This window comes from Oryx dammah, unplaced genomic scaffold (assembly GCF_014754425.2).
Source record: "Oryx dammah isolate SB20612 unplaced genomic scaffold, SCBI_Odam_1.1 HiC_scaffold_14, whole genome shotgun sequence".
In the NCBI taxonomy this organism is placed as follows: domain Eukaryota; kingdom Metazoa; phylum Chordata; class Mammalia; order Artiodactyla; family Bovidae; genus Oryx; species Oryx dammah.
The window spans coordinates 79,021-90,582 of record NW_024070198.1 but is presented as its reverse complement, the minus strand read 5'-3'; the positions used below and the strand labels follow the sequence as shown (position 1 = coordinate 90,582).

Sequence of the window (11,562 nt, the reverse complement as noted above, 5' to 3'; positions counted from 1 at the left end):
GGGAGGAGGAGGAGGGAAGGGGAGAGGAATCAAGCGTTTTTCCCTGTTGGTGCACACTCTTTCCCTCTTACACTGACAGCTGTTTCAAGATATTTGGCTCTGCAGATTGAGTTGTTCCCATTTCCTGTCGAGATTGTTTCTCAGCACAAAAAGTGAAAATATTTTCAAAAAGGAGTGCTCAAAATTTCGGCATTTCTTAAAATACTCTATAAATACAGGCTAACTACAGACTTTTAAAAATATGTCTAATGTCTCTACCCTCTTTTACAATTCTCCGCCCTCTCATATATGGCTAATAATGTTACCCTTATGAGTATACAAATAAATAAACAAGCTTCCAGACCCCAGGAAATACAATTCATTCCATTTCCCCCCAAAAGAGAATATAGTCCAACTAAGCTGTGAGATAGAACTTGCTTCCTGTTTGTGAAGATGCTACTAGGGAAAATGTTACATGCTTTACATTTTCATGTGTTTGTATCCCTGGAGCTCGTATTTCTTAAGCTTCCAAACCAATCATTGATCTCTGTGGGACATCAACAAGACATCAAGCAAACAATATCATCTTGGGGCTCAAATAATTAATGAGTTGTATGAGATGCAGTCAGAGGAGAAAAGCTATTTAAAGCTGGTTCACGTACATGCAAAGTATCTTCAGTCATGTCTGACTCCGTGGCTCTATGGACCATAGCGTGCCAGGCTCCTATGTCCATGGGATTCTCCAGGCAAGAATACAGGAGTGGGTTGCCATGCTCTCCTCCAGGGGCTCTTCCTGACCCAGGGATTGAACCTGCGTCTCCTGAATTTCAGGTGGATTCTTTATCCACTGAGCCACCTGGAAAGACCCAAGTTGGTACATGTTATTACAGGTCAACACAGTTCTTTTCAGATGTCATGATGAACTGCAGAGCATTTTTTACTGCATTCAAGCATTACCCTCTGAAGCAGGTATTATGTTGCTATTATGAAATATGTGGATAAGTCTTATAAATTGTGCCAGTCTTACACTTAGAGTTCCTTTCTGGGGGACATAGAGTTTGACGTCACAATAGCGTTCTGCTGAATACCACAAAGATATGGAAATAATGATTTGCCTTTGCTGAGAATAATAGCAATTGCTCACATTTGCTGATCACTTTGTATGTGCTGTGTAATCTTCTTAATGCAACCACCCACACTTTCATCTTTATAAAAATAAGTGAGATGATTACAGCTATGCACCACCTAAGATGACTTAGATGCTGACAGCTGTAACTTGCACAAAGTCATAAATGGAATCACTGATAGAATGAGCTCATATGCTGTTCCTTGCTTTTTGCCATCTGGCCCTGTGTTAGGAAGAGCAGAGCCACCGACGGTGCTGGAAACCATGCTCCCTGCTCAACGCAAAGACTGTTTAATGGGTCTGCCTGAAGGATCTCTCCCAAGTCCCTTCTTACCTGCATAACCTCTCCTTAAAACAACAGTGCTCAAAGGAGGGTCTGTTGTGTGTGCCCTTGAATATACCAAAGATTCAAGAATTCCAAGTAATTTTATTTTTCAGAAGCAAAGATTCCTCTTATTCATTCATGTAATACTCAAATTATCCCAATTAGAAAAGCAAAAACAAAATCCCAAAACTTAAAACATAAGAGTGCTGTGAAGTACTGCTTTCCAGAAAGCTTGACACTATCTATAATCAAAAATTTTCCAACCCTTGACATGACTTCTTGTTTCTCTCTGGTTTATATATATCTTTTTGTTTTTCTCAAAAAAAATGAGGACTTTATACATACATTTTAGACTATACAGTAATGTTTTGAAGTTAGTGGATTGATGATTATAATATATCTATTTAGTATCTATTTTTGTTGTTGTTCTTATTATACCCTGAAAGTATTGCCAGTTTTAAAATTCATCTCTCTGAGGGAGAGAATTCCATTACAGAAAGAATAAAAAGACATCTATAAAGAACAGCATTGGCAGTGATGTTTTACATCATCTAAGCAAAACACTCAGAGGAAATCTCTGCTTACCTATTTATCTAAGTATTAAAGGCAGGGAAGGTATTTTTTGAAGTAATATAGCTGTGAAAAGAAGAGAAGCAAAAAGTAAAGGAGAAAAGGAAAGATATAAGCATCTGAATGCAGAGTTCTAAAGAATAGCAAGGAGGGATAAGAAAGCCTTCCTCAGCCATCAATGCAAAGAAATAGAGGAAAACAACAGAATGGGAAAGACTAGAGATCTCTTCAAGAAAATTAGAGATACCAAGGGAATATTTCATGCAAAGATGGGCTCGATAAAGGACCGAAATAGTATGGACCTAACAGAAGCAGAAGATATTGAGAAGAGGTGGCAAGAATACACAGAAGAACTGTACAAAAAAGATTTTCATGACCAAGATAATCACCATGGTGTGATCACTCACCTAGAGCCAGACATCCTAGAATGTGAAGTCAAGTGGGCCTTAGAAAACATCACTACGAACAAAGCTAGTGGAGGTGATGGAATTCCAGTTGAGCTATTTCAAATCCTGAAAGATGATGCTGTGAAAGTGTTGAACTCAATATGCCAGCAAATTTGGAAAACTCAGCAGTGGCCACAGGATTGGAAAAGGTAAGTGAATCCCAAAGAAAGGCAATGCCAAAGAATGCTCAAACTACCGCACAATTGCACTCATCTCACATGCTAGTAAAGTAATGCTCAAAATTCTCCAAGCCAGGCTTCAGCAATATGTGAACCGTGAACTTCCTGATGTTCAAGCTGGTTTTAGAAAAGGCAGAGGAACCAGAGATCAAATTGCCAACATCCGTTGGATCATGGAAAAAGCAAGACAGTTCCATAAAAACATCTATTTCTGCTTTATTGACTATGCCAAAGCCTTTGACTGCGTGGATCACAAGAAGCTGTGGAAAATTCTGAAAGAGACGGGAATACCAGACCACCTAACCTGCCTCTTGAGAAATCTGTATGCAGGTCAGGAAGCAACAGTTAGAACTGGACATGGAACAACAGACTGGTTCCAAATAGGAAAGGGAGTACGTGAGGGCTGTATATTGTCACCCTGCTTATTTAACTTCTATGCAGAGTACATCATGAGAAACGCTGGACTGGAAGAAACACAAGCTGGAATCAAGGTTGCTGGGAGAAATATCAATAACCTCAGATATGCAGATGACACCACCCTTATGGCAGAAAGTGAAGAGGAGCTAAAGAGCCTCTTGATGAAAGTGAAAGAGGAGAGTGTAAAGGTTGGCTTGAAGCTCAACATTCAGAAAACAAAGATTATGCCATCTGGTCCCATCACTTCATGGGAAATATATGGGGAAACAGTGGAAACAGTGTCAGACTTTATTTTTGGGGGCTCCAAAATCACTGAAGATGGTGACTGCAGCCATGAAATTAAAAGACGCTTACTCCTTGGAAGAAAAGTTTTGACCAAGCTAGATAACATATTAAAAAGCAGAGACATTACTTTGCCGACTAAGGTCCGTCTCGTCAAGGCTATGGTTTTTCCAGTGGTCATGTATGGATGTGAGAATTGGACTGTGAAGAAAGCTGAGCGCCGAAGAATTGATGCTGTTGAACTGTTGTGTTAGAGAAGGCTCTTGAGAGTCCCTTGGACTGCAAAGAGATCCAACCAGTCCATTCTAAAGATCAGCCCTGGGTGTTCTTTGGAAGGAATGATGCTAAAGCTGAAACTCCAGTAGTTTGGCCACCTCATGCGAAGAGTTGACTCATTATAAAAGTCTCTGATGCTGGGAGCGATTGGGGGCAGGAGGAGAAGGAGACAAAAAGAGGATGAGATGGTTGGATGGCATCATCGACTCGATGGACATGAGTTTGAGTGAACTCCGGGAGATGGTGATGGACAGGGTGGCCTGGTGTGCTGCGATTCATGGGGTTGCAAAGAGTCAGACACGACTGAGGGAATGAACTGAACTGAACTGAACAGAAACTGACAATTTAATTTTATTTAATGATCATTTTAATAAAATTTATGGTAAAAATTTGAAGTTGTTAGTTTTTGATGAACTACATTTATACAAACAAGATACTATAATTTATTAAAGTATTGTATCAAAAGATTCAATGACATTAACAAGTTAAATTGTCTAAACTTTTTAATTACACATTTTAATCAAGTTGCATTTAAGAAAAGCTGACATGCTTAGTGCTATATGATAAGACTTGAGAAGGTCTTGGTGGTAGTGTCAGAAATTAAGTAGGTCATTGGTTTTAAAGACAGCATAACAAGCTACTCCAAAACACTAGCTTAAAACAAACAAAAGAAAACAACAACAACAACAACAAGAAAAAACAGCTGCTTATTGCATGGATCACTATTACATGAGTCAGTAAGGTCAGTGCCCTCATCTGATCTTGACATGGCTGAGCTTGGCTGGTGTCCTTACTTGTATTTTATCAACTTTGCAGTCTAGGTGATATACGAAGGCCTCACGCTCCAGTCAGGAGGTTGCTAAATGCTATGTCATGGAATAGGGGTGTAAGGCATATTGTTCATTATTCAATAGGCTAGCCTGTGCTTATTCACATGGCAGCTTTTTTAAGAGACTATTCAAATTCCAAGAGATTATGAGAAAGCCACAGGGCCATCAGATGCTTGAAGATGGCACAATCTCTCTTCAGTTACCTTCTATATCAGTCAAAGCTAGTCACAAAGTAGTCTACATTCAGAACATGGAGAAATTGGTTCCACTATTAATCAGAAGAGTATAAAGGGGTGTGGATACCTGCATAATTGAAGAATTGGGATCATGTTGAAAACTACCATATTGGACAGAAAATCATCTTAAAAGATAAAAGGTCCAAAATTTTAGTCTTCAACAAAATTAGAAGGCAATCTAATTTTAATGCATTACTTAAAAAAATTTGAGGAAAAACCACTGAGAGAAATTGGCTGAAATATTTGTGTCATTCCTATTCCAGCACAAATTCTGACAGATTCTATTCCCATTTACATTTAATGCTCTCAAATATTATGAGTGTTTAGGTCTTTTGAAAAGGAGACATTGCAGAATTTATCTAGACATATTGAGTAGAGAGAATAGTGTACAAATTATTCAAGCAATTGAGCTATTAATGTTAGGTGAAGTGAAAGTCGCTCAGCCGTGTCTGACTCTTTGCGACCCCATGGACTATACAGTCCACAGAATTCTCCAGACCAGAACACTGGAAGACCTGGTATTTCTGTTTTTCAATATTTTTTCATTTGGCTACACCAGATCTTAGTTGCAGCACATAGAGTCTTTCAGTTGCAGCACGAGGAATCTAGTTCCCTGACCAGAGATAAAAGCCAGGATTCCTGAATTGGGAGTGCAGACTCTTAGCCTTTGGACCACCAGGAAAGTCCAAAGATCTAGTCTTTCTAATTTGCCAGATTGAATAAATCTGGATGCTACTGACTACCTTCTTCTCATATGTTGAATATGGTCTTATAGGCAACTGGTTTTCAACACTTAGGGCAACTCCAAGTACTGTTTTTTTAAAGCTATGAGTTTAGTTGAGAGGGTTTCCCTTGTGGCTCAACTGGTAAAGAATCTGCATGCAGTGCGGGAGACCACGGTTCGATCCCTGGGTTGGGAAGATTCTCTGGAAAACGTGAAGGCTACCTAGTCCAGTATTTTGGCCTGAAGAATTCTCTGGACTAGTCCATGGGGTCACAAAGAATAGGATATAACTAAGCAACTTTCAGTTTCACTTTCTTTAGTTGAGAAGGACACAGACATTTTATTCAGGAAAAAAAAAAGAATTGATAATGTTTCTGATGCCTTCATAGGCAGAATAATAGCTTGAAATGCATATTAGGCAGGTACTCACCATGTTTCCTTTCTGTATGTAAAATTTTCTGAGATCTGGTCTACCATTTTTAAGTCTCTGGTGGACTCTATCACTGAAGAAGGAAATGGCAACCCACCTCAGTATTCTTAACTGGAAAATCGCATGGATAGAGGATCCTGGTGGACTAGAGTCCACAGGATTGCAAAAGAATTGGATACAACTGAGTGACTCAACAACAATCATAGCTGATTATGTTGCCACAATGGAGCTCTTTTGAAAACACATTTGGAATATAGACCATGTCTTATCAACTTTCATTCATGCCAAGTAACCTGTATATACAACAAAAATATCCAAATATGCAAACATAGTAATTATTCAATTAAAAAAAATCATTGTTGTATCATTGACTCAGTATTGCACTCTGACCTCTTTCTTTCTCAGTCTTTAGTCTCCTGGATAAAACTCCTATGTTGAAATATGTCTCCTAAAACTCTTTCTGTTATCCAAACCAGAGTACATAATACCTATTTGATAAAAGTGTCTCTCTTAAAGACTTTAAATTTTTCCTCTGAAACCTTCCATTATACTTACTGTTTTCTCTCTTATACAATTTCCACTTTTTAAAGTGCCCTACTATCATCACTGAATTTTTATTCCTTGAAGGATGAACACTATGTCTTAACTGCTATTTGTACTTTTTGTAAGAGGAATCCATGTTATTATTGAGAGCCTAGTCTATCATAGGTATTAAAAAAGGAGGATTAAATTAACAATTATTAAAATTATAGAAGTATACCACATGATATTTATGTCTTTTAACCTTTGTAATAAGATTATTTGTCTAAAATTTTAGATGAAAAGGATTTGAAAGATTGCTAACTTTTTTTACAGTAAGTAAGAGAGAGAGTCAAGTTTAGTACAGTTAAGCAAAATATCGTGTACTTTCTATTTTATGTATTAACATTTCATTAATAATAAATTTCTTTTTATCAACCAACCTTTGCAGACACAGTTTATTTACATATCAAGGGCAAAATCTTTCAGAATAATGTTTAGTACGAAAACACTTTAGAGTCCATGATCTTCGAGACTGTGTCCTTGACATCCTTATTTCTCAGACTGTAGATCAGGGGATTCAACATGGGGATGACCACCGTGTAAAACACTGATGCCACTTTGACTGTGTGCCTGGAATTTTTGGAGTTGGGCACACAGTAGAGGAAGAGGATGGTGCCATGGAAGATGCTGATGGTGGTGAGGTGGGAGGCACAGGTGGAGAAGGCTTTACTACGACCACAGGCTGAATGCATTTTGAGGATGGTGACAACAATAAACACATAAGACAGGAGAATGATGAAGAGTGTGCTGATTTCATTAAAGGTGGCAAAAATGAAAAGCAGCAACTGGTTGAGATAAGTATCAGAGCAAGAGAGGGAAAGCAGGGAGGAGAACTCACAGAAAAAGTGATCAATTGTGTTGAAACCTTGAAATGATAATTTGATAACAGTACAGGTGAGTATCAAGGAGCAAGCTACTCCCCAAGCATAAGATCCAACCACTAATGTGGCACAGAGTCTTGGGGACATGGCCACCATGTAGAGCAGAGGGTTGCAGATGGCCACAAAGCGGTCATAGGCCATCACAGCTAATAAAAAGGACTCAGTCACCACAAAGGTACAAAAGAAAAAGAATTGTATTACACAGCCTACAAATGAAATGGTTCTGTCTTCTACCATGAGGTTCACCATGGTCTTGGGAGCAACGATGGAGGAATAACAAAAGTCCACAAAGGAGAGGTGGCTGAGGAAAAAGTACATGGGGGTGTGCAGTTTGGGGTTAATTTTGATGATTACAATCATCCCAAGATTCCCTACCACAGTGACACTGTAGATGGCCAGGAATGTCAAGAAGAGGGGGACTTGCAACTCTGGGTAATTGGAGAAGCCCAGGAGAGTGAACGTGGCCCCACTTTTATTTCTCTCTGATAGAAACATGGTTTCCGTTTGTCAGAATCTGAATCAGTCCTAGAAAGAAAAATATTAAAGGAAATAAGGATGTAAGACATTTAGTTAACTACTCCTTACCAAAGCTGGAAGATGAAGCAAAGTGTCTCTTTTAGAATCTATGTATTTTCTATGCATGCTATGCTGAAAGTCTAAAATTTTAAAAAATGACAAACTTTTAAACATTTTATTTAAGTAAAATTATAATTATTGAACTTTCTTAGTTCCCAATTTTAATTTTTAATATTTCAAAGTAAAAAGATGGGTTCAAGTCACCTGGGATTATTTTAAATGAAATCCTCGCATAATACTTTCAGATTTTCTTGAACATTATAATTTCATAAAAGGTTAATTTACCCTAGTACCAGAGCTACTTGTTTCAGTTCTATAACTAATAGCAAAAGTGATAAATTTCTAAACAAATTAAATTTTGCATTGTATGTTCAGAATGTGACATTAAAAATGACACCCCTAACACTTTACACTTGTCCCTTTACTATTAATTCCATAAAGCACTTTAACACTTGTTTTGCTTCTGAATCAGTAAACTTGTTTTCAAAATAAATTATAATTTTTCACACAGTGTACTTCTCAACTTAGCAAATCCAGGTTGTCAATCCCCCATCATTACTTGAGGAATAATACTATTGAAAAAATAATAAAGGTAATCTAGTCTAGCTATTTACTCTAGAGATGGCAACGCAGAAGATGGAAATTTTTGACTTTCCCTGTACCATGCAAATAAGGCCCAATCTACACATCTATGACATGAACCCTGATCCAGTCTCCCAGCAATTACTCATTTGTCTACAGTAATCTTGATCCAGGTCCAGATGCTATTTTCTTTATTTATTATCATACTAATTTATGACAAACTGGAGACTTTGGAATGTGCCTGATGAAAGTATTCATATCACAGAGCTATACTAGAAAGCATCAAGGAAAGAAATTTGAGGAAAATATTCTCTCAGAAAGAATAGCTATCCTTATTAAAAATTGACTTAGAAATGTCCAGTTTTTGGCCTTTCTCTGTCTTTTTTCTCCCTTCAAGGTTCATAGAATATTTATTCTGTCCCTATATTACCTGTAAAGGATAAAGATTAAACACTTGAGGTAGCACTGTACTATGGAAACATTTCATGAGAAAAAAGTGATATGAAATAATTCTATTTCTCCAATTGGTGACCAATACCTCTAAGATCCTACTGAACCAGAATCAGAACCAGGAGCTCTTTCTCTCTCATTTCTGGTAGTTCTCTCTAGTCCCACAACTCAAGAAACTGATTTCAGATGGCCAACAATGAAGAGATCAGATCATATGCAAAACAAAGAACTCAAGGTCTGTATCTCTTCCTAAACTCATAAATTTGAGGATTGAAGACAGCCTATCACAAAGCACTGAGAAAATACGTTTGCAGCTTTCATCCTTACATCTGAAATGGAACCAGTCCCCCAGCAACATTTAGGAACCCCAAAAAAACTGTGGGTTCCTTTTGTTGTTGTCATTGATTCAGATTTTTGCATGTAAAACACCACTATAGCATATGCCTGTGTGTAGTTCGTGGGGTCGCTAAGAGTCAGACTCGACTGATTGACTTCACTTTCACTTTTCACTTTCCTGCATTGGAGAAGGAAATGGCAACTCACTCCAGTGATCTTGCCTGGAGAATCCCAGGGATGGGGAAGTCTGGTGGGCTGCCGTTTATGGGGTTGCACAGAGTCAGACACGACTGAATTGACTTAGCAGCAGCAGCAGCAAGGTACTTAAACATTCATTAATTTAAATTAATTAATTAATTAATTATTTTTTTATATGGACCATTTTTAAAGTCTCTATTGAATTTGCAACAACATCACTTCTGTTTTATATTTTGTTTTTTGCCCATGAGGCATGTGGGACTACAATTCTCTGACCAAGGATCATATCTGCACCCCTGCATTGGCAAAGCTCTATCCACTGAGTTACCAGGGATTTCCTAAACACTCATTTTAAACTAATGTTACTTTTTATATAGTTTACCTACATTTTCCCCCTATTTTGTTGTAATATTTAGTCTCAGAGCCACTTTATAATCTTAAGTAAAAATGGTCCTTTTTTTCCTTTTTTTTCATTATAGTTTGTTTGATCTCTCTCTCTTTCTTAAAATACTTGTCCTTTCTACCTTGACTGCCACTTCAAACATTTGAAGTAGCAAGACAATGCACATTCCCCAGATTCTCAGATCTCTCCTAACCCCATATTCCAGGCATCTCTTGTTTAAGGGGCTGTTATTCAGGGGGCAGGACTTCCTAGGTGGCTCCATGGCAAAGAATCCTCCTGCCTGAGGATGCAGGAGTTACAGAAAACCCAGGTTTGATCCCTGGGTCAAGAAGATCTCCTGGAGGAGGAAATGGCAACCTGGTTAAATAGTCTTCCCAGGATAATCCCATGGTCAGAGGAGCCTGGCACAGCATCATACAGGACTGAAGCACTGAGCACCCACACACACTCACTCAGGATCTCAGCTGAGCCAGCCCTAATACAGAGTTCTGTAGGTTTAGTGCAGTTCCTCTTCCTTGAAACCTCCGAAAGGCAATTTTCAATGACTAGATAATTCTCAAGAATGTCTATGTCAAAATGGTGAATTTCCCCTCCACACTTTTCCCCCTAGATTCCCAACATTGAAATTAATATTAATCTGTCTTTAGAATCTAATGCATACCTGCTGATGTTGAAAGCAGGATCTGTCCTATTTGGAAGTGATGGATATATTTTTATATCCAGAGTCACAGCCTTTGGGGCATAAACCCTAGAGACTATCTGTTGCCTCATTCTTTTAAAACCATGAAATAAACATTTATAATTAATCACCATTCTCTGATGTAATTTCTGTGTCCCAGAAAAACTGGAACAGTGTTAGGGGAATTTCATATGAAAATTTATACGTTAAAGTTATTCCTCTCAGACCTTTCATCACTCCAATACTTTTTCTACAGTTATCAAAATTATGTAATTATAGAAGTCAACATTATCAAATATTAATTGAATACAATATGCCAAGCATAACCCTCTTCTTCCAAACTTTCACTATAACCAAATTGGAGTAGAATGAAGAGTTCTTCATGATTTATTTATTTATTGATGAGGAAACTTTTTACTTAGATAAATACGTACTCTGCCTTTAACCAGAAATCTCAACTGTATTTATGCAAGCGGCATGACAACATATTTCTACAAAAGGGATCACACATCAGTATTCATAGAAGCTTTATTCACAGTTTCCCAAAGATGGAAATAACCCAAATATCAATAAGATTTGATAAGCAGGTAGTAATATAGTTTTACAATGAAATACTATACAGAAATAGAAAAGAATGAACATCTGATATCATGATTTATTGAGTTAAAGCAGAAATATTTACAAAGTTAAGTTAGGAAAATGATCTAGTACCTTTTAAATATCTCTTTTATTACATCACCACATCCACTCCATTAACTACTTTTAGATATTGAAATAGCACATATTTCTTGAAGAAAACATGAACTATATAATTTAAATAAGGAAAAAAATAACACTCTAGAAATAATTGTTATCAACTCAACTACATTGGAAATCTTGAATTCAACTTTAAAGAAATGTGACTGATATTACCTGACTGCTGCTGCTAAGTCATTTCAGTCGTGTCTGACTCCGTGCGACCCCATAGATGGCAGCCCACCATGCTCCCCCGTCCCTGGGATTCTCCAGGCAAGAAAACTGGAGTGGGTTACCATTTCCTTCTCCAAGGCATGAAA

The 11,562-nt window shown here is 37.6% G+C and overlaps 1 protein-coding gene across 1 annotated transcript; it reads right to left on the bottom strand.

Annotated features, from left to right (window-relative positions):
* Positions 1 to 6,836: 6,836 nt before the first annotated feature.
* LOC120873639 (olfactory receptor 5D18) lies at positions 6,837 to 7,778 on the bottom strand. The gene has a single exon (XM_040254441.1). The coding sequence runs from the start codon at positions 7,776 to 7,778 to the stop codon at positions 6,837 to 6,839; it is 942 nt and encodes a 313-aa protein (XP_040110375.1).
* Positions 7,779 to 11,562: the final 3,784 nt, after the last annotated feature.

Excerpts from the sequence above, each read along its gene's own strand:
- LOC120873639 (XM_040254441.1), bottom strand. The coding sequence starts at position 7,778 with ATGTTTCTATCAGAGAGAAATAAAAGTGGGGCCACGTTCACTCTCCTG.